Source organism: Zonotrichia albicollis, chromosome 7 (assembly GCF_047830755.1).
Source record: "Zonotrichia albicollis isolate bZonAlb1 chromosome 7, bZonAlb1.hap1, whole genome shotgun sequence".
NCBI classification, from domain to species: domain Eukaryota; kingdom Metazoa; phylum Chordata; class Aves; order Passeriformes; family Passerellidae; genus Zonotrichia; species Zonotrichia albicollis.
In genome coordinates this window covers 21,754,937-21,772,765 of record NC_133825.1, presented here as the reverse complement: position 1 = coordinate 21,772,765, position 17,829 = coordinate 21,754,937, and the positions used below count along the sequence as shown (strand labels likewise).

At 41.2% G+C, this 17,829-nt stretch overlaps 1 protein-coding gene across 1 annotated transcript; it reads right to left on the bottom strand.

Moving 5' to 3' along the window:
• Positions 1 to 223: 223 nt before the first annotated feature.
• Positions 224 to 17,145, bottom strand: TMEM26 (transmembrane protein 26). The gene is made up of 6 exons (XM_005488059.4): positions 16,802 to 17,145; positions 13,666 to 13,744; positions 8,395 to 8,508; positions 7,644 to 7,864; positions 6,585 to 6,661; positions 224 to 4,346 (listed from the first exon to the last, which is right to left on the bottom strand). Exons 1-6 carry the CDS (start codon positions 16,990 to 16,992, stop codon positions 3,931 to 3,933), a joined length of 1,098 nt encoding a protein of 365 aa, XP_005488116.1. The 5' UTR covers positions 16,993 to 17,145; the 3' UTR covers positions 224 to 3,930.
• Positions 17,146 to 17,829: the final 684 nt, after the last annotated feature.

Genomic DNA, 17,829 nt, shown 5'->3' with positions numbered 1-17,829 from the left:
ACTCTCCAGCCTCCTGATTTCAAAGTTTGCCTATTTTCTATGGACACAGCAACAGTGAAACAGTGTTGTGCAGTTTTAACACCTTGTGCTCATGTTATGTTCTAATGCTCACCTAAAAAGCTTTATTTTTGAGGGGAAACTAATGCTTGGGTAAATTTCATTCAACTGGGGAAATCTGCATGGAAAGAATATATTCCAGGGAACTTTTTTGTTTTTAATCAGTGTTTTATTCAGAGTATAGTATGCTTATTATTTAAGTTTCAAGATACTCATAATGCTTAGGTATTTTCTGTTTTGGGGGCATCTGCAGAGTGTTCTTACTGGCAGTTTCACAGATTGTTACAGAAACAAAAGCTGTATATTGGGCATTGCCAGGTGTGTGTGAGGGTATCTTAATGCATGTATGTATTTGTGTGTATGTTTAAAATGCCTCCTGTGTGCAGATACTGAACACATCCTCTTGGGGACTGCAGTGTGACTTGCATACTTGGAGGCAAAGGTTCGGAATAAAGAACCTACCCAGAACAGAGTGAAATTAGTTGCAGTTGCTTGTGGGTTTTCAAGGCAACAACAGCAGAATCTGGCCTAAGTAATTAACTTACGAAGCATGGAAAGGAAAAGCAGCATGTGGAAGATATAATTAATAGGAACATATAACAGTCAGCTCTCACATAATAAATTGGCAGCTATGCCTGAGGTAACTGCCTTTTATTTGCAAAATGCTGCTGGAATTTTTTTAAAGTAATTGCACATTTTCTTCCATTTCCACATGGTCACAGAGAACATAGTACAGTACAAATACCAACAGGAATGCAATAAAATCATCGCTGTTGTTTGTTGTTTTTCCTGCTTAAGGCTATGATCTTATTTAAGCCGATGTCCAAAAGAAAGGAGGAATACATTTTAGCTCAGGAAAAGACAAGTGGTAAAACATTTAGTGAGGTTTAATATGGAATAATTTAGAAGGACAAGGCAGGAACAACCAGAATAAATAACAGTAAATGGTCAGATATCTATTTGCAGAACAGATTTATTAATGTGTTCTCCTGGCTTGAGTAAATAACGGTTAAGATAAATGTTCTGAAGTTCTTTCATTTCGGAGGCTTGAATTTTCCCCATCTGAAGGTTGACTGCAGCTTTTCCTGCAGAGCAAGCATGACATTTTTGGGTACACCACAGCTTCTGGCAGATCTTCAGGTGAATCCAGACTACCCCTTGCCTTGTGCAGAGCCCTGGAAGGCAATGGGATGGCACCAGGGCTCCCCACAGCCAGCTGCTGCTTCAGCTGCCTCCAACAGCCTGCTGCAAAACACAAAGCTGCAGTCCTGCTCCCAACATTTGAAACAGGAAACTCAGGAGGGCTTGCAACTGGGGTTTGCTGCTCTGCCCAAAACATACAAGTTACTAGACTTTTTCATTGCCATTTCCAGGCTTCTCAGTGGAGTCGAGGGAGCTGCGTGTCACTCCCGCTGCTACCTGGTATATGTGATTCCTTTCTGTACCCAAGTGGGAATTTATAATACTGCTTTGTTAGCCTGAATTTTCTTTTGGTTTTAAGCAATCTGATTGCCATCACTGCAATAGTGGGGACAAAAAAAGGGAAGCCCAAATCTACTTTATTGTAAACATGAAGAGGATCTGGCCTATATTGTCTGTGAGTGAATGAGGATGGGATCTTGTAAACACCTAACACTGGAGTGAGTTCTTAGCACCATAAATGTGATTAGAAGCTTTACTGCTGTTTAAAATTGAACAGCCTGAAGACCAGGAAATAGAGTTTGCTATGAAATATTCCTGCTGTAACCAGTCTCTGTACTGCTGACCCCAGGGGATCTTGCATTTGCTGCAGGCTGAGTCTAGTAGGCAGTTTGTTGCTGAACGAAGATTTGAAATACCAAGATTTAAAAAAGTACATCCTTGCAATTTTTGTGCTGATGAATTTAGAATGATGTTCTAGCAAGCTCAGTACACTCCAAATTAATTAGCAGTGATCCTTTTAACAGGATAATTACTATATCAGCAAGTGGTAAACTCAAAATGAATATGAGTAGTTCCGGCTTGCATCCACAAGGAAGAGCTGTCTTGTGGTTCTACCAAGTGATTCTAAATTCATCCCAGTGTGAAAGGTTTCAGACAGCACAGATCATCATCAGAACTGTCACTTTTTTACCTCTAGACTTGAATTAAAATCCAAAATGAAGCTGCATTCCATTTTCCATATGTCTACCTCACAACACCATGGCAAGTAGGGATTGGCTTTTTAAAACTGTTGCTGGAAAAAGGCTTAAAATAAGCAGAGAAGGAGGTGTTGCACATTATTACTACTATATAAAGAGTAGACAGGGCTATGAAGCATGTGATACTTCCTTATGGCTGTGCATTTTCTTCCTTCATAATGGAAGGGTCTTATCCTGCACAGAACAGTAAGAACTCACAACTATAATAAATGCACATTCACAGCTTTGGTGTTTGGGCTTTTCAAAGAATAAATGTATCATTGTTGATCAGACTGTGGATAAATAAGTATATGACTGCTGCAATGATGGCAGAAACACTTCCATTCATTCCTGAAACCAGACCCTGGTTTTCAGATAGCTGAGGCTTTAGAAAATAAGTCTTAATTTGGTGCTTTAATAGTGAAATTACCTTAATTAGGTCACTCTATATGCTTTTCTGCTCTCTTTCAGAATGGATGCAGGAATCTGTAAAAGCACCTGCCATTTTCTGTGAAAATAGAATTTTTAGGCAGACTTTCAAAAATCACTTATCTTACTTTCAGCTTCTCTAAGCTAAGTCGAGCAAATGATCTTACACTGATCTCAAGTGCTCTTGGGAGAAATTGGGGCCCATGTTGGTCACTCCAAATGTAAAAGTAGTAAAGTATTAATTATTAGCCATTTCTTAAAAATGGATCTTGACGCTCATCAGACCAGACAATCTCTCAGGTTATTTCATGGGACCTTGTGGTGCTTTATGAAACATGAAGTGCATGCCTAAATCCTTTGCCTTAGACTGCCTTCAGCAGCAGTGCCATCTTCTTTCTAGAGAGAGTCTGTGTCTGGGTCAGGCCACTATTAAAAACTATACAAAATGGAGACATTTAAAAAACTGTCTCAACTGCAAAATCACTAAGAAAAAAGTATTTACAAATATTTAGGTGAGGTTTTCTCCATGTGTGTTGTGTGTATGTTCTAACTGGTAGAAATAGAAAGGCAAGCAACTCTGTAGAAAATGCCTGTAGCAAATGCAGTTGGCTTCCAGTGATTTGGGGGCTGATTTTTCTTTTTGTTAAGGTTTAGGTTATTCAGACAGGTCATAAGAGTCTTTTGTATGTAGTTTCATGGTGCATGTTCTTAATTGCATAGTTCTTAATTGAATCCAGCCAAAGATGAGGTAACATCTGAAGAAGGTTTCCTTAAATTTCTGGAATGAACAATATTCTCATGTCACAGTAATAGCACTAACATGCCTGCACAGTTGTTGCTGCTGTACATAGCAAACATTGTTTATCACGCTGTAGTCATAGCCCTACCATTCCAGTAGAGCTCAATGCTTTTGTGCTTCCTATAAAGGACAGGCTTGTCCTTCCACTTGAATTCATGCAAGCACATAGGTCAGCACAATGCCACCAATGGTAATAACCATTCTTTTAGTGCTCCCAACCTTTCTTGATACTACAAACTATGGCTACAAAATCCCTGTGAATAATATAATATGGAACTAGTCAAAACCCACCGTACAAATGGATTTAAAAAAGGTCCCATTGCTAAGAATTTGCTCGAGGAAAGTTTCCCTACAGTTTAGAAGAAATGAATGTTCTCTTGATGGAAAAGATGACTTAGGCACTGAAGATGTATTTCATCACAGAAACTGACAAAGCCCTTCTGAAGAAGCTGTGGGAAATGCAACCTCTTCCAAGTCAGTAATTGCTCAGTGATCTTCTGATGGAGCTTGGGATTCCTCTTTTGGAGGAACAGCAACAAACTCTTTCATTTCGTTCTCTTGGCGACCAGTAGCATGAGCATGAGCTTCATAAGGCTCACATGGGCAGCAACAGACTTCTCCTTTCCTGCTCTTCTGCAGAACGGTGCTACGGAAGTCTAAGGTGATCACTGCCAGCCGGTACAACTGCAGAGTCACAACTAAGATATTCTTAGCTGTAAAAAACACCAGCATCTGATTGAATATTCTGAAGTGGCCCATGAGAATTGAACGCACAATGAAGAAGGGGCCATCCTGTATGAAAAGACTGACACCAATGTTCCACAGTTCCGCACTGTACCTGCACAGCAGCAGGCTGGGGATCCGCCTGGTCGACGCGCTTGGTTTGCAGCCAATATGCTGTACTGCAAGGAAAACAGTCAAGTTAAAACAATTTTGTGAACTGGAGCCAGGGTTGGCCTAAAGGGCACTCACAATACAGGGTACTCTGGATTATAAATGCATTCACCTGTAAACTGTGCAACATATAGCATATCCAGTTTCTGGGATGTTTTTCAGCAAAACACGCTGAACTCACCTGAGGCACTTATGTGGTCTGACAAACAGGATTAAAAACCACTTCCCCTTTTGTATGCCTCAAACCTCCCAGTATTTATACACTTCTATGACAAAAAGCAGAAATAGACCACCTAATGATTCTTTACAACTTCCTCAGACCTTTTATTTGGTAAATCAACATGCCAGATCAGTATGCATCCTTAAGAAAAAAAACTGTGCTGAAAAGGAACAGCCAGTGCTGTAGCACTTCACTCTCTTCCACGTGAAGAATTGCTTTTAAAATATTCACTAGATAACCACTGCCTTTTTCATGTGTCATAGTAAGAATAAGGTCTGTCAGTGCCAGGCAATATTGAGCACTTTGTGGTTTCTGTCTGCCATGTAAGACTTGAGGCACAGATACTTGTTCTTAGCCTTGTGGGTTTCAATGTCACACAACTGCTGAAACTTGCATACATGGGTTCCCCTTGGCTGTAAAGGTGGTGGTGGGCTCAAATGTCCTCTATGGTGTAGTGTCCAGAGAAGGAGCATCAGAAGGGTTTGTGGGGGGAAATTTGGCTGTGTCTCACAGAAATACATGAAGCTTAATTAACCTGTCTCTTGGACAGGGAGATTTCATTGGTTTAAAAAAACATCGCTACTTGTGATGCGGTAACAACTGCCAAAAATTGCAGCTTGCCAAAACAATTCTATTGTTTGAGTCAATGCTGGGGTGGGGGGAGAAAGAGATGAGACTCAAATGGAAAATGAGTTGTAAAATATAGAAATTTGCTGAATCCATTAGGCAAAGCTTCAGCAGCAGCTAATTTTTTAATGTGCTTCTGTGCCATTGCTGTTTAATAGTCCTAACTGCACTGCTGTAGTCTAATAATAAGTGCCTAAAAATTTCTTTTACGTCATGTTTGTGTGAATAAACATTCTGATGCTTGAACAAAAAGTACTATCTGTGCAACTGTATAGAACTACCTAAAATGAACTGTACCCATAGTAATTTCAGGGAAATAGGTGTTCAGTAATTTAATTTTAACTGGTAGATGTAATTAAATAAATGGAAAAGCAACAACTAGAGAAAAAAAATGAACAGATTGTTTAAGTGCTATCTGAATTTATTTGTGTGCTGGTGATGTATATAGGATGTTTTTTATTTCGTTGGTTGAGGTTTTTTAGACTTGACTGCTGTGCATCTTTAATAAAATACATTTTAGCAGTAGCAGGAATTTTAGCTATGATAAAGCTGAAATGTGATTGCATCTGATATTTTAGGAGGTGAGCTGCTGAGCTGAAAGGCTGAAATATTTTCATAACTTCCCTGTTAGAAACAAAGCCTAGCAGCGTCCATGAAGAAGACTAATGAACAAAATAATATTTCAGGAATTTTTAATTTATTATTCTAGTCAGTGTGTTAGCCTAGAAATCTATTTTGTATAGATGGTACTGAGGATAATGCATTTTTGGACTGCTATAGTTGTTGCAAACTTGTTGTGATTGGAGGCCAAAATGGTTGGAACAGATGATGCTCCAGACAGCTTTCATTGTTCTTTTTGGACAGGGAGAAGCCCTTTCTGCCCAGGAACAAACACAGCCCTGAGCTGGCTAAATAGCTGGCCCTTTTGGATTAAGATAACATCATACAGTCCCAACATCATATGGTCCTTTAGGTCTCCAGTGAATAGGTAATTTCTCCTGTGCTTTTGGCTGTGCTGTTCTGTGGTTCAAGAGTGCCTGCCTCTCTGTAGGGTCTAGGACCTACCCAAATTTGAGACATAATAGACCAGCTCTAACATGAGAGCTCACATAGTGAAGTTTAAGGCAGTAACAGGCAACTGGAGCAACACAATAGTGCACTCATTTTTTCCTTTTCCTGAAAGTAGACAGCTCAATGAGAGAGATCAGAGGTTAGCCAGAAACAAGTATTTTCTCAAAAGAAACCACAATAAGCTTTTTTCAAAAGCTGTTGAATATGAATTCCTCTCCGCCAGAAGTCCTTAGTACAGCCTGTATGTATTGTGTGCACAACCACAAGATGTACCAGCAAAAACTTAAGGGCATTTTTTCTCTTTTCTTGTTTGTGTGCAAGTACTAACCTGCAAGATCAAGTGGAAACTGTAACATACTCCAGGTCCATACAGCAAGAATTGCATTTATGAGAGCGTAATTCTTCCTATGGGAGGGGAAAAAGTGGTAACAATGAAGATGCAGTTTCCTTATGAGATCACAAAAAAGTTTCCTGTAGTGTTTGTAATAATTTAAAGGGTAGCTGAGTGAAACAGTGATTGGTTTATTTATATGTCCTTTTACAATGCAACTCTAAGGAAAACAGAAGCACCTTTTTGTATGGAAGTTTTGCTGTTAAGGCTTACATGTTCCAGCTGTGTAATTACACTAAATATCTGAAGTTAATGTTATAATAATAAGCATATGAGAATAGACTCTGTGGCTCAGAGGGGATATCTTTACCCTTGTAGTGATTACACATTCTTTGCAAGCCTGAAGCTTCTCTGCCAAGTGGGAAGGACTCTTTTCCTGCTCTAAAAGCCTTGCTATGATATTTACAAAAAATAAAATAGTATTTGTTATAGAAGATGAACATCTTCTGTGACTCTTTCTTTATGATGGATGTTCACAGCTCATCTCTCAGCAGTGTGAGGGGGAGGTGAGCTTACTTTCTCGGGGAGAGATCAGAGTGTTGAAAATTCACACCCAACTCTGCCATTCCCTTTCTTCTTATCTTTGAACACTTTGTCACTCTACCATGAAGTACACATGAGATAACCAAAGAAGCAACTTGGATAATGAGTCACTTAAGCCAGCTCTAGTTGCTTCCTTGCCCATCTGAAACAATTCATTAACCTGAAGGAGGCTTACTTTGTATCCAGTGTTTCAGCTCCTGTAGCTGTAAGAACTCCTGGTAGTCAGGCTGCTTGTTTGGCTCCCTGAACCCTTTCATTGTGATGATGTGACATGCTTCTCTGCTGGCAGCACATGAGTAATCCCCAACAAAGCTCACAGGACTTTCACAGGGGGAAAGGCAAGAGCAGGCACACAGAGCCCTTGAATACAGCCTTCTGCTTTCTATGGGAAATGCAGTTTTACCAGTATGAACACTGCACATTACACAAATATCATCAGCAAAGCATCCTTACCGAACATCCTCAATGTCCAAGGTCTCACTAGCAAATTCAAGTATATCTGCTGCTGTTCCCACAAACATGAGAAGCAGCTGAGACAATTGATCCCGGGTGATTTCAACTCCAATGGGGAGAAGCCATCTCCCAACTACTAATAGCAGTAGAAAAGTCTGGTGGAGGGCCAGTGTCCATACTGTCTCACAGATTGTGGAGAGCTGATTGACAAAGACTTTAGCCTGTTTAAAAGACAACAATAATGTATTGTAACTTCAGGAGACTGATGTTAGAGATACTGTCAGGGACTGTATTTGTCTTAGAGCCTGCTTTTGTTCTCTTTCACATTGTATGAGAACAAATAAATTCCATCTGGCAGGCCTGGTTTAAAAAGGCACTTTAATACAAACTTTGGATAATGAATATCAAATCTTTCTCTGTGTACTACTCCTCCTGTTCTCATTTTTCAATTGAGTGTTGTGCTTTGCAGACTCATTGCCCAGGCACTTTCTAAATTCAGTTACTGAGATTCACAAGAGAATGGTAGGGTCACCTCTTCTTTACACAGAGATTGGTCTTAGCAACAGTAGTATGCAGCATGCTGTATTTTCACAATGTGGTTTCCTAAACTACAAATGTATATAATATACATGCTCTGGCTTGTTTGCCTTTTTTTTGTTTGGTTTTTTGTTTTGTTATTTTGTTTTACTCACAAGGTGCTTATCTCTAATTGTCATAAGAACTCTACCAGAAACAGGAAAAGGTGCCCTACCGTCTGAATGATGTGGTGGTCTGTTCCCTCACTTCCATGACTGCTCTCTCTGGATTGATTGAAGTCTTGATTGCTGACATTGACCTGAACAGCCCCAGGCTCATTGCCACAGTACTGTTGTGAACAAAAACATGACACACATGTAAACATCCCACCCAGGAGCAGATGTGCTCTGTAGCTGAGTGTCCTGTTTTGCTGAACTGCAGAGGGTATCTGATGTTTGCAAAGGTCCTCGCTCTTAATGTCATTCCCCCTCTTCTTCAGAAGGGAGGAATTCCTCTCATGAGGACAAGAGTGATGTGTTGGTAGGTTCCTAAGAAATTACAGGGTTTTACTGCAGAAGAGGATGCAAATTCAAAGGCCAATGGAGTGGCCTTCAACAAAAATTTGTTCTCAAAATATCTGCTTCTGTTTTCTACTATCCAGGAAAAGTTCTCTGAAAATGTCACTTTCATTTTTTTGTATGATTTCCCTCAAGGCTGAAAATGAGGTAGGATATATGAGTTGTATCCTCCACCTCTCCTACCCCTGCTGTGCCTTATTTTGTATGGAAATTCATAGAGTGAGAGGTGAAATAAAGGAGTATTTAAGAGAAGTAGACCTGTATTGTTGCCTATCCCTTTGAAATAGAATAAAGGATATTTTTACTTCCTACAACTACACAGTGATCTGGGAAATTGAGTGTTGGCTAAAACATACTGTTACTCCAACTACAGTACAACAGTGGTGGGGCTATGTTCTGTCTGCAGCACTGTCCTGCCTTTCTACCTTCACACCCAAGGTTGGCCCAGGAGCAGCTGGGGGGCACAGCTCCAAGATCTGTCTTCATAACAATCCCTAACATCTCTCTCCATTGTAATAAAAAGAGGATAATTAGAAAATCAAACCATGCTGTTACTAAAGACTTCTATCCTGTCCTATTTTTGCCAGAGAATTGCAGATGATTTGCATTTCCCCACTGGGCCCCCCACCATTTTATTGCATGGGGATTGATTTTCTGCAACAATTGGAATGTGTTTGAGAGCATACTGAGTAGTTGTGTTCAGCATAAAGCCTGCCAATATCAGAGCAATGTTTTTCAGGAAATTTCAGATTTTGCTTTGATACTTTTCTTGGTCTCTGATGTTGTTCAGTATCTGGGTAAATGCTGCCTCTTTTCTGACCTTATGGTAGATAAATTTCCTGTGCCTGGAAAAAACTGGAAAAAATGTCAGTGCTTGTTGCTTTTAGAGTTGGCGCTAAAGAGTCTTAAGCTGAATGCTTGTTTTATTTGAACAGTGGGTGTGAGAGTCTTGAAAGATTGACACACAGATGTGGGGAAGATGATGTTTCCATTTAGTCTAAAGTTCTGGGCATGGAAACAGTGAGATGGAGGGGCTGGTACTCTCTGCCTGGCTACAGCCTTGTAGGGCTAATTTCCCTGGGTTTGCCCTTCAGCTAAAGGAGAGAGAGGGAATGGTTTGTTCAGAGGATACTTTGGAAGTGTAACTTAACTGGTGCTCTGAAGAGGGATCTGTATCTGCTGCCTACAGAAAAACCCTAAAGTCTATGGGGACCCACCCCAAGGACAAAGTCAGGCTGAATTACTTCCACTGGCTGTGTGACACAGCAGAGGAGACCACAACCTAAAAATACTGCATAAGTGTCCTAACCACCCCAGAATACTAAGAAGTGAGATCCACAAGTAGCCTGGGTAGGGCAAAGGGATGACTAACCTGTGCAGGAGGAGGAAGGCTGACTCTGACAGCCTTTGGTTTGTCATTAAATCTGCATTCAAGCTCACCTCTCTGGCCCCTTGCCTGGTCTGGCATGGTAATAGGAAAGCAGCCATGAACCTGCACAGAACTTCACATCCAAGGCTGAGGAGCTGCAGGCCTCAGCAGCTTGACTGCTGGAAGGAGGCAGACGAAACCATGCCATGGCTTGCAGGGGAGCTCTTTTAATGTAGTTCTAGTGCACAAAGGTGCAGGAAATAAATACCTCTAAAAAAATGAATTCACATTATTGGTGTCTTTGGTAGGTGTCTTTCCTTCTATGTCATTTTTGTGAGTACTTTCAGCTGAGAGGTGTGTTACTATTTCAGTGCAAGGCTCAGTGATCTTGGACTGATTGGCAAGCTCAGGGCCAGTCCACAGCTCTTCTCAATTGCTTCCAGGCAGGAAATGGAAATCTGCATCTGCAAAGCCAGTCTCCTGTTTTTGTTTTTTTTTTAAAGTAGGCTTCTGTTTTTTTCATTTAAGTATGCTCATATCTTGTTTGGGTTTGCTCTTCTCTGAATATTTAATAAGTGGTGATTGTAAAATGATCTTTGAAAATCTGGAAAAGAGCCTTTATTTACATCATGTATATGCATGTAAATAGGACTGCTGGTGCCAGGCATATTTACTTATTGATTTATGGATGTGCAGTGACTAAATGGGAATGTGACAATAAGCAAGTGAATAGTATTTTACTGTTTCATGGGCATTTGATAAACATGATTTGCCTTTTTATTTTAGACCCCAGTAAGTCCTAAATGTTGACTGTGTACCAAACCAAATAAAAATGGGTTTGTTTTCAGGTTTTTTCTGTGCAAAGATAAAAGGAAGAGGCTGTACACATTTTGTATCAACTCTGACTTGGCTTACTTTCTTTTGTTTCTTCTGAGATGAAGCTTACTGATTCATAAGCCATCTAATCAAAATGGAAATGCTGTTGCATGACATGGTGATGGCCTGCAGAGAAATTCACTGCCAGTGCATGGGGGACACCTGAAACACCAAACTAATTCAGCCAATTTCTGTTTGCACCTTATTCACAATCTATTATTTTCAAATAAAACTGAGGTTAGCTAAAACTTTTCATAATGGGGCCAGCATTGGGGTGTAAAACACTTGAATATTAGGGTGGAGTACCCTCAAACCATGACACCTATTAATGTGCATGGAGGCTGTCAGTCTGGGGACATTTTGGAAGAGTCCAGCCCTTCCCTGGAGCAGGCCTTCTGCCAAGCAACAGGTACCTGGCTTGCTGTCTGTGCTTTGCTGCAAACAGTGTGGCTGTCACTATGGAAACACATGTGATGTCAGAAATTCAAAGCACTCCTGACTGCTTCATTTTGCTCATACAGGAAAGCTGAAATGTAAAACATGAAACAAAGATTATCTAAGTTGTTTTCCAAATTGAGGAATAGAATGGGTACGGCAAGGAAGGAGTGGTGAAAGATGTAAGATCACTTTGAGGAGCTCATTATGGTATAGTTTTAGCTGGTAAGAGAATCCCACCTCAGAATGAGGCTGAGGGAATGGACAGTGATATTCACTATATCCCCAGAGTGTTCAAGTTAAGGTGGTTAAAAATAATTACAAGGTTTACCCAGTGTCTGTCTTATTCCTGACTGGAAGCCTGCATCATCTAGAGCCCTGGTAGTTGGGTAAGCCCTACAAAAGGTGCTCAGTTACTGCTTTCTGTGGCAGTGGCACACCAGGCATCTGCAAAGGTAACAGAGCCCTGAGATCCTGAATGAATGTTTGGGTTTTTTAATAGATTAAATGGTTTCAATTTGCTTGACAGCAGACAGCAATTTTTTCACTCTGTACAGTTCAATTGACTTTATCATCTCTCCCAAACATATATTTCACCCCCAAATACATTACCACAAAGCAGTAGTTTCTATGCAGTCAGTATTTCACCTCTGATATATGAATGGCATTATATGTCCAGTTCTGCAGTACACAGAGGCAGAATTGCCTCTGTCTTCAGGAAGAGAGATGCCTATTAGCACCTGCTTTAAATAACAGCACTGACATGAGCAGCTGATGCTTCCTGGTAAGGATTCAACACAAGATCAAAGTTCTACTGCCTTAAAGACCACACACTGTTTTCATAGTGTATATATTAAAAGTGTGGATCTAGTGACCGTATAATTACCTATTCTGTTTGCATTTAAATAATGAAATCCCAGGAATACATCAGTATGGAGAGTAGTGCTAGTCTGGGTGCTGTGTTTGAGATAAATTGTTAGGAAAGCTACTCCCCTTCTGGAGGTATTGTTTTTGAATCTGTTAGATTGTGTGTTTCCAGAACTCTCTATCCTATCTCTCCAGGTATAAACTAAGCTGTTAACTTGATATACTCCCTCTTTAATTCACCATAGCAGTATATCAATAAGAACAAAGTATGCCATGTTCTAACATCATTTTGGGAAATAAACTGCTGCCTTTGACTACAGAATTAGCCTGTTTCTTGGACCAGATTTAACTATGACAAATGTTCTCAATATCCACATTACCTGTCTGTGACTGTTTAAGGAGATTTGGGAAAACAAGAAGACAATAAATTCCTGCTGTTGTATTTAGAAAAAGCCTGAGGCATTTTTAGTGTAAACACAATTTTGAATATTTGATTATGCTTCTGTGGACTCTAACAATGTTTCAAAGGAGAAATGAGGCACTAGGTCTTCTTAGTCTAATTTATGTATTTTCTTCTGTTACTTTTTGTTCTTGTTCCAATCAAAACCTTTACTGCTATGGATGTAGGGCACTGCATATGTGCAAACAGGGGCACAGACAAAATTTCCTTTTCACTGGATGGAAGTGCTATAGGGACTTGAAACTAGCCTGCATGAGCTTGACTCAGTGAGACCTGTTGGGTGAAGTGGCTCTGTTCTGGCCCTAACTGACCCCAGAACACCTGCCCTTAAAAATTTTACCATGTGCTTTAGTCCTGAATTGGAATCCAGCTCCTCTCTCTCCTAGATGATTATGCAACACAAAGAAAGGAAGGATGTAAACATTTTCAGATGTATTTCCAGCTGTGGTAACAATCTGTGTGTTCTCCTACGTTGTAGCAAACATGAGGTAACCTGAGTTTAAGACCCCTTTCACTGATACCTGTCTCAATTTTGACTTGCTGGAAGTTGTGGCATTTGCCACTGTGAAACTCACATTATTTTGCAAAGGCCTCTAAAGCAATGGCATTCTTTTACCCTACTGAGCAAGATTCATGCTGGTAACCTGGGGGTGAAAGGCTGTGTTTTTCAAACTTGTAGTCCTCAGTTCCTGAGATAAATACAAATACATGGTCTCATTTTTAGCTAGGAAAGAGTCTCATTATCTGATAATTAGGAAGTGCACAATAGTCATAATATAGCTGTAGCTAGACTGGGACACCCATCAATGTGAAAGAGAGAACTGGAACAAGACTTTGCAGAGTTCTGACTGCATGCCTGAAGCCAACCCATCAAATAATGCATCAATTTCAAACTATTCCATCTTGTCTCATATTAAATACCTGAGTCCCATGATGAATTTCTAGTAGCCATAGTGATGGTACTATGCAAATCAGATATAAAAATATTGCTGGTGAAAACCTGTGAAGGAAAAGAAAAGATATCTTGGTATTATGATACATTTTAAATACTTTCCAATGCAGATAATGTTTGGATATATTGTATTTTGTGCCTCTGCCATATGGGATATTAAGAAATAGGGTAACTGCAAATAAGAATTGCTATTCTTGCTGGTTTGCTTGTGCTGTGTGAGTATTATAAACAGGTTTATCTGTACATCCATCTAAGGTCATATATGGAAATTTATTAAAAATTTCTTTTTTAAGAGCTGACCAGAGGCACTTTGCTGTTGGTATTTCTATCACAGCATTTTCTGTATTTAAAAAGCCTGTAGCTAACATGCTCTTTCTGATTTCATGAAGAGTGAATTAATACATTGAGTCACTTCATGGAGTGATGCTGAGATAAAGATTACTCACAATCCTGTGCATTGACACAGGAAAGGTAGAAATAGCATCAGTTTGCCTAAAACAAGCACTGCTTCAGTAGATCTTTTAGATGCAAGCTGTGCTTTTAAAATGGGTTCATAAAAATGGATCTTGGCCTTGTTTCCCCACTTGTGCTAGAATTTTCTAGTTCTTTTCTCCCTGCTAGTCTTCTATATAACTGTGATGGGTTGGTGCTGGCTAAATGCCGGTGCACCCACGAAAATCATTTATTCAACCAAAACCAGCACAATAACTGATGTTGATGAAGCTTTGTTATCTTCAGCTTCTTTAGCTGGGTTTATTCAGAAGTAAGAGAGATTTCGTAACTCCTACAAGTAGTGATTCTTGTGAGAGTGAGTTGCTGCTGTTTTCTTATTAAACACGTGACATTTGATTGAGGTGGGGTTTTTTTTGTAATTCTGTACTTCTGGAGTAGGAATGAGGTGCAATGCCACAAATTTTGTATCTAGCTCTTCATGCTACAGTATGGACTGGGCATTGCTGCAATGCCCTGGGACTAGGGGCAGGTCCACCTTGGGACATTTGCTTGGTTCCTTCTATTCTGCCTCTGGCACATTCTGCAATGAATTTAAACTGCTTATAAGTAAGCAACTGCAGCAATATTTTGGCCAAATGTCATTGCATTTACTGTTTGTCCCTATGTTGAACGTATCTTTATTTTGGTAATCATGACTTTTCCAGTGAAGATTAAGTACTGAAGAAAACAAAATATCCTGGTGCATAGGGAAATTACTGGGTTGCTAAACTGCTCTGAAATGTTTCAAACTATCCCCTCTAAGATAGTTTGGGTTTTAATTGTGTTTTTTTGTTTTTCAGGGTTGAGGGGGTGTTGGTTTTTGGTTTTTTTTGGCAGTGGGTTTTGTTGCTGTTGTTAGCTTTGTTTTTTTTTTCCTAAAAAAAAAGGGCTAGTGATTGTGTGGGTTTTTAGCCTGGTTATTTTGGGAGAGAACACACCTCTCATTTGAATGGAAGAACTAACATTTTACAGTATTTCCTGTAGGACTTCAGCACACAAAAAATCCATCCAGCTGGCAGGTTAGCAATACTGAGCTAATGATACCACATCAGGCCAAGAGACTTCAGGGGCTTTAACCCTGCCTTTCTTTCAGAAGGAGCAATCTAGAGGAAATATTACATGGCCAGGCTCACAAGAAGACTTTTTTTCCACATGTGCCATTAAATGTTTTAGGCTGGTGTAATAAGTAACAGTCCTCTGTCAATAATGAACAGAGAATATCAGGGTGTTGGAGGCAGGAGTCCTGCTGCATAGCCTGCCCCTGGCCTGGATTGGTGATTGTCTGTGGAGTTGTTTCTACAAACGCTGATGATGTTTGTTCTGTGACTGTTTTCCACTGGAGCAGAAAATTATCCTGATGCAAATAGATGCTGGCCATTTGTCTACAGTTCTCACCTATATATGTACTTTTATTTTGCTGCTTAAAGTGTTGGACCACATCCATTTTCAAAATTTTCTTCTAGATAAATTTAGCCCAGTCTTCTACATATGCATCTAACATGGATCTGCTTTTGGTATCTATTTTTGTTTGGATTTTTTAAAAGCTCCATTAGCAAGTCTTCCTTCATGAAGATTCTGCTGCCTCCTCTCCCAAAATAACTGGTACTGTTCAATCTGCCTGTCTCATAATGGCATTTGGGGCTCTGCTGTTGTTCAATTTTCCAGTGTCCCAGACTTTATCACTGCTTTTATTACATTCAAATTTAGAGCATGGAACTCTTGTGTGAATTGTCACACAACACTTCTTCTGTTATAATGACTTTCACAGGTTGCATGGGCAGGATTTTAAGAACGTGGAAATACTCCAGAGCTCTCTAGTACTCTATTTATCTGAAGGCCTGCCTGCAGTTTGTTTTTAACAATAAAAGGTCCTAGTGAAATCTTGACAATTAGTTATGTGACCGCCTCCTTTTCACAGAGCATTTTCTTTTGGCTGCCTGAGCACTGATGAGCTGTAGATGACAGCAGTAATTCTTTAGATGCATGTAAAACCCCGTGTGCTTGGCCAAGCTCTGCTATGACTAACTTTTTTGTTCATTTCTCGGGCAGCCTTTCACGCATGAAAGTTCCTCTCAAATCCAAGTAGTTAAGCCACTCTTGCTGTATCAAAACAGTTCCAACTCATCTTTTTTTTTTTTTTTTTTTTACGAAGTTTAGGTTCATGCAGTAGCGTGGTGTTAGCACTGTTGCACGGAGGAGAGCAGGGGCATACAGTCCTAGGGCAGGATGAGCAATGCAGGGCACGGCAGGATGGGTGTACATGCAGGGCATGTGCAGGGTCCCTCCGCACCCTGTGTCCCTGCAGGGCTCAGGAGGTGCCCGGTGCCCCCAGCCCGCCGCAGCCCCACGGCATCCACCTCCTGCCTGCAGCAAGGGACACTCACAGCCGCACAGAGCGCCTCCCGCCTAGTCTGCTGTACCATTGCCCCTCCTGAAAGCCCTCAGCATGGCAGCGGATTAGCCAAACTCTACCAGCCTCCATCCCTGCCTCCCGCGATCCCTGAGCGCCTGGCACCACCGGGACAGGGCAGCCCCTGCACTCGGGGGGCAGCTCCGCATCTGCAGCAAGGAACATGCAAAGAAGCAAGCGGGGCTCCGGCGGAATATGCTCACCATTTGTAGCCTCTGCCTTGCTTAAACTTGAGGGTGAGCCCTGTCTCCAGGCACAGGAGAAGATTGAGCAGCGCCAGCAGCCAGTACTTGGGTTCCTTCTTCACGGCGGTCACTCTCCAGACCCCGATGAGCGAGTGCAAGACGAAGAGCAGGCGGGTGACCAGGGCATTGAGCAGCACCATCAGCTCCATGCCGCCCGCCCTGCCCCGCACCGCGGGGCCCCGCCGCTCTTAGGAGCCCTGGCGAGATACCTTGGCAGGCAGCGGGGAGCCTGCGCCTCGCCGGCACACAGACCGCTTCTCCTCCTCCATCTCCACAAAGGGGCCCATTATAACAAAAAAGAAACAGCATCGCCCCTCCCCCAGACTTCCTGAAAACTTTTTGAAGGGAAAAAAAAAAAAAAAAAAAAAGACACGCTTCCATGCTGCAGTGGTTTGCAGGCTCGGAACAGCCCTGGCCGGGCCAAGGCAGGGGTGGGGAGCGTTGTTTCTGTCTCCTCTATCATCGCTCAAGGACCGAGCACGGCGAGGTTTTCCCTCTCGCCCAGTTACCATCGCTCTGCAGCCCCACTTGCTGTTCTCGCCTCGTGCATCTCCAGCAAAGACACAATGAAAGGCACTTTGCTGAAAGTTCCCCTGCGTTTCTGAGAGTGCAAACCAAACCCGTCTTTGTGCTCTTCCCGAAAGAGAATTCATGTTTGGGAGCTTTTAAAATCGTTTAATATGGCAATATAGAGAGTAGAACTTGTATGCTTAGTTCAATTCAATACTGGAATCCCTTGTGCAGCAGTCAGAATCTGAAATCTAGTCAAACCACTCTAACGTGTGATCTACACCCTGCTTCAGGACTAAGAAGCAGGCCAGGTGCAGAACTCCAGAAACAGGGATGAAATCTGGGCTAACACTAATTTTACTGAATTGATCAACAGAGGCATATACAAAACAATACACTTAAGTTTGACTGTTAGGTCAGTTACCTCTAGATGAACTTTTTGTATCCTGTGGGAAAGTGGATGAAGTACAGAATTT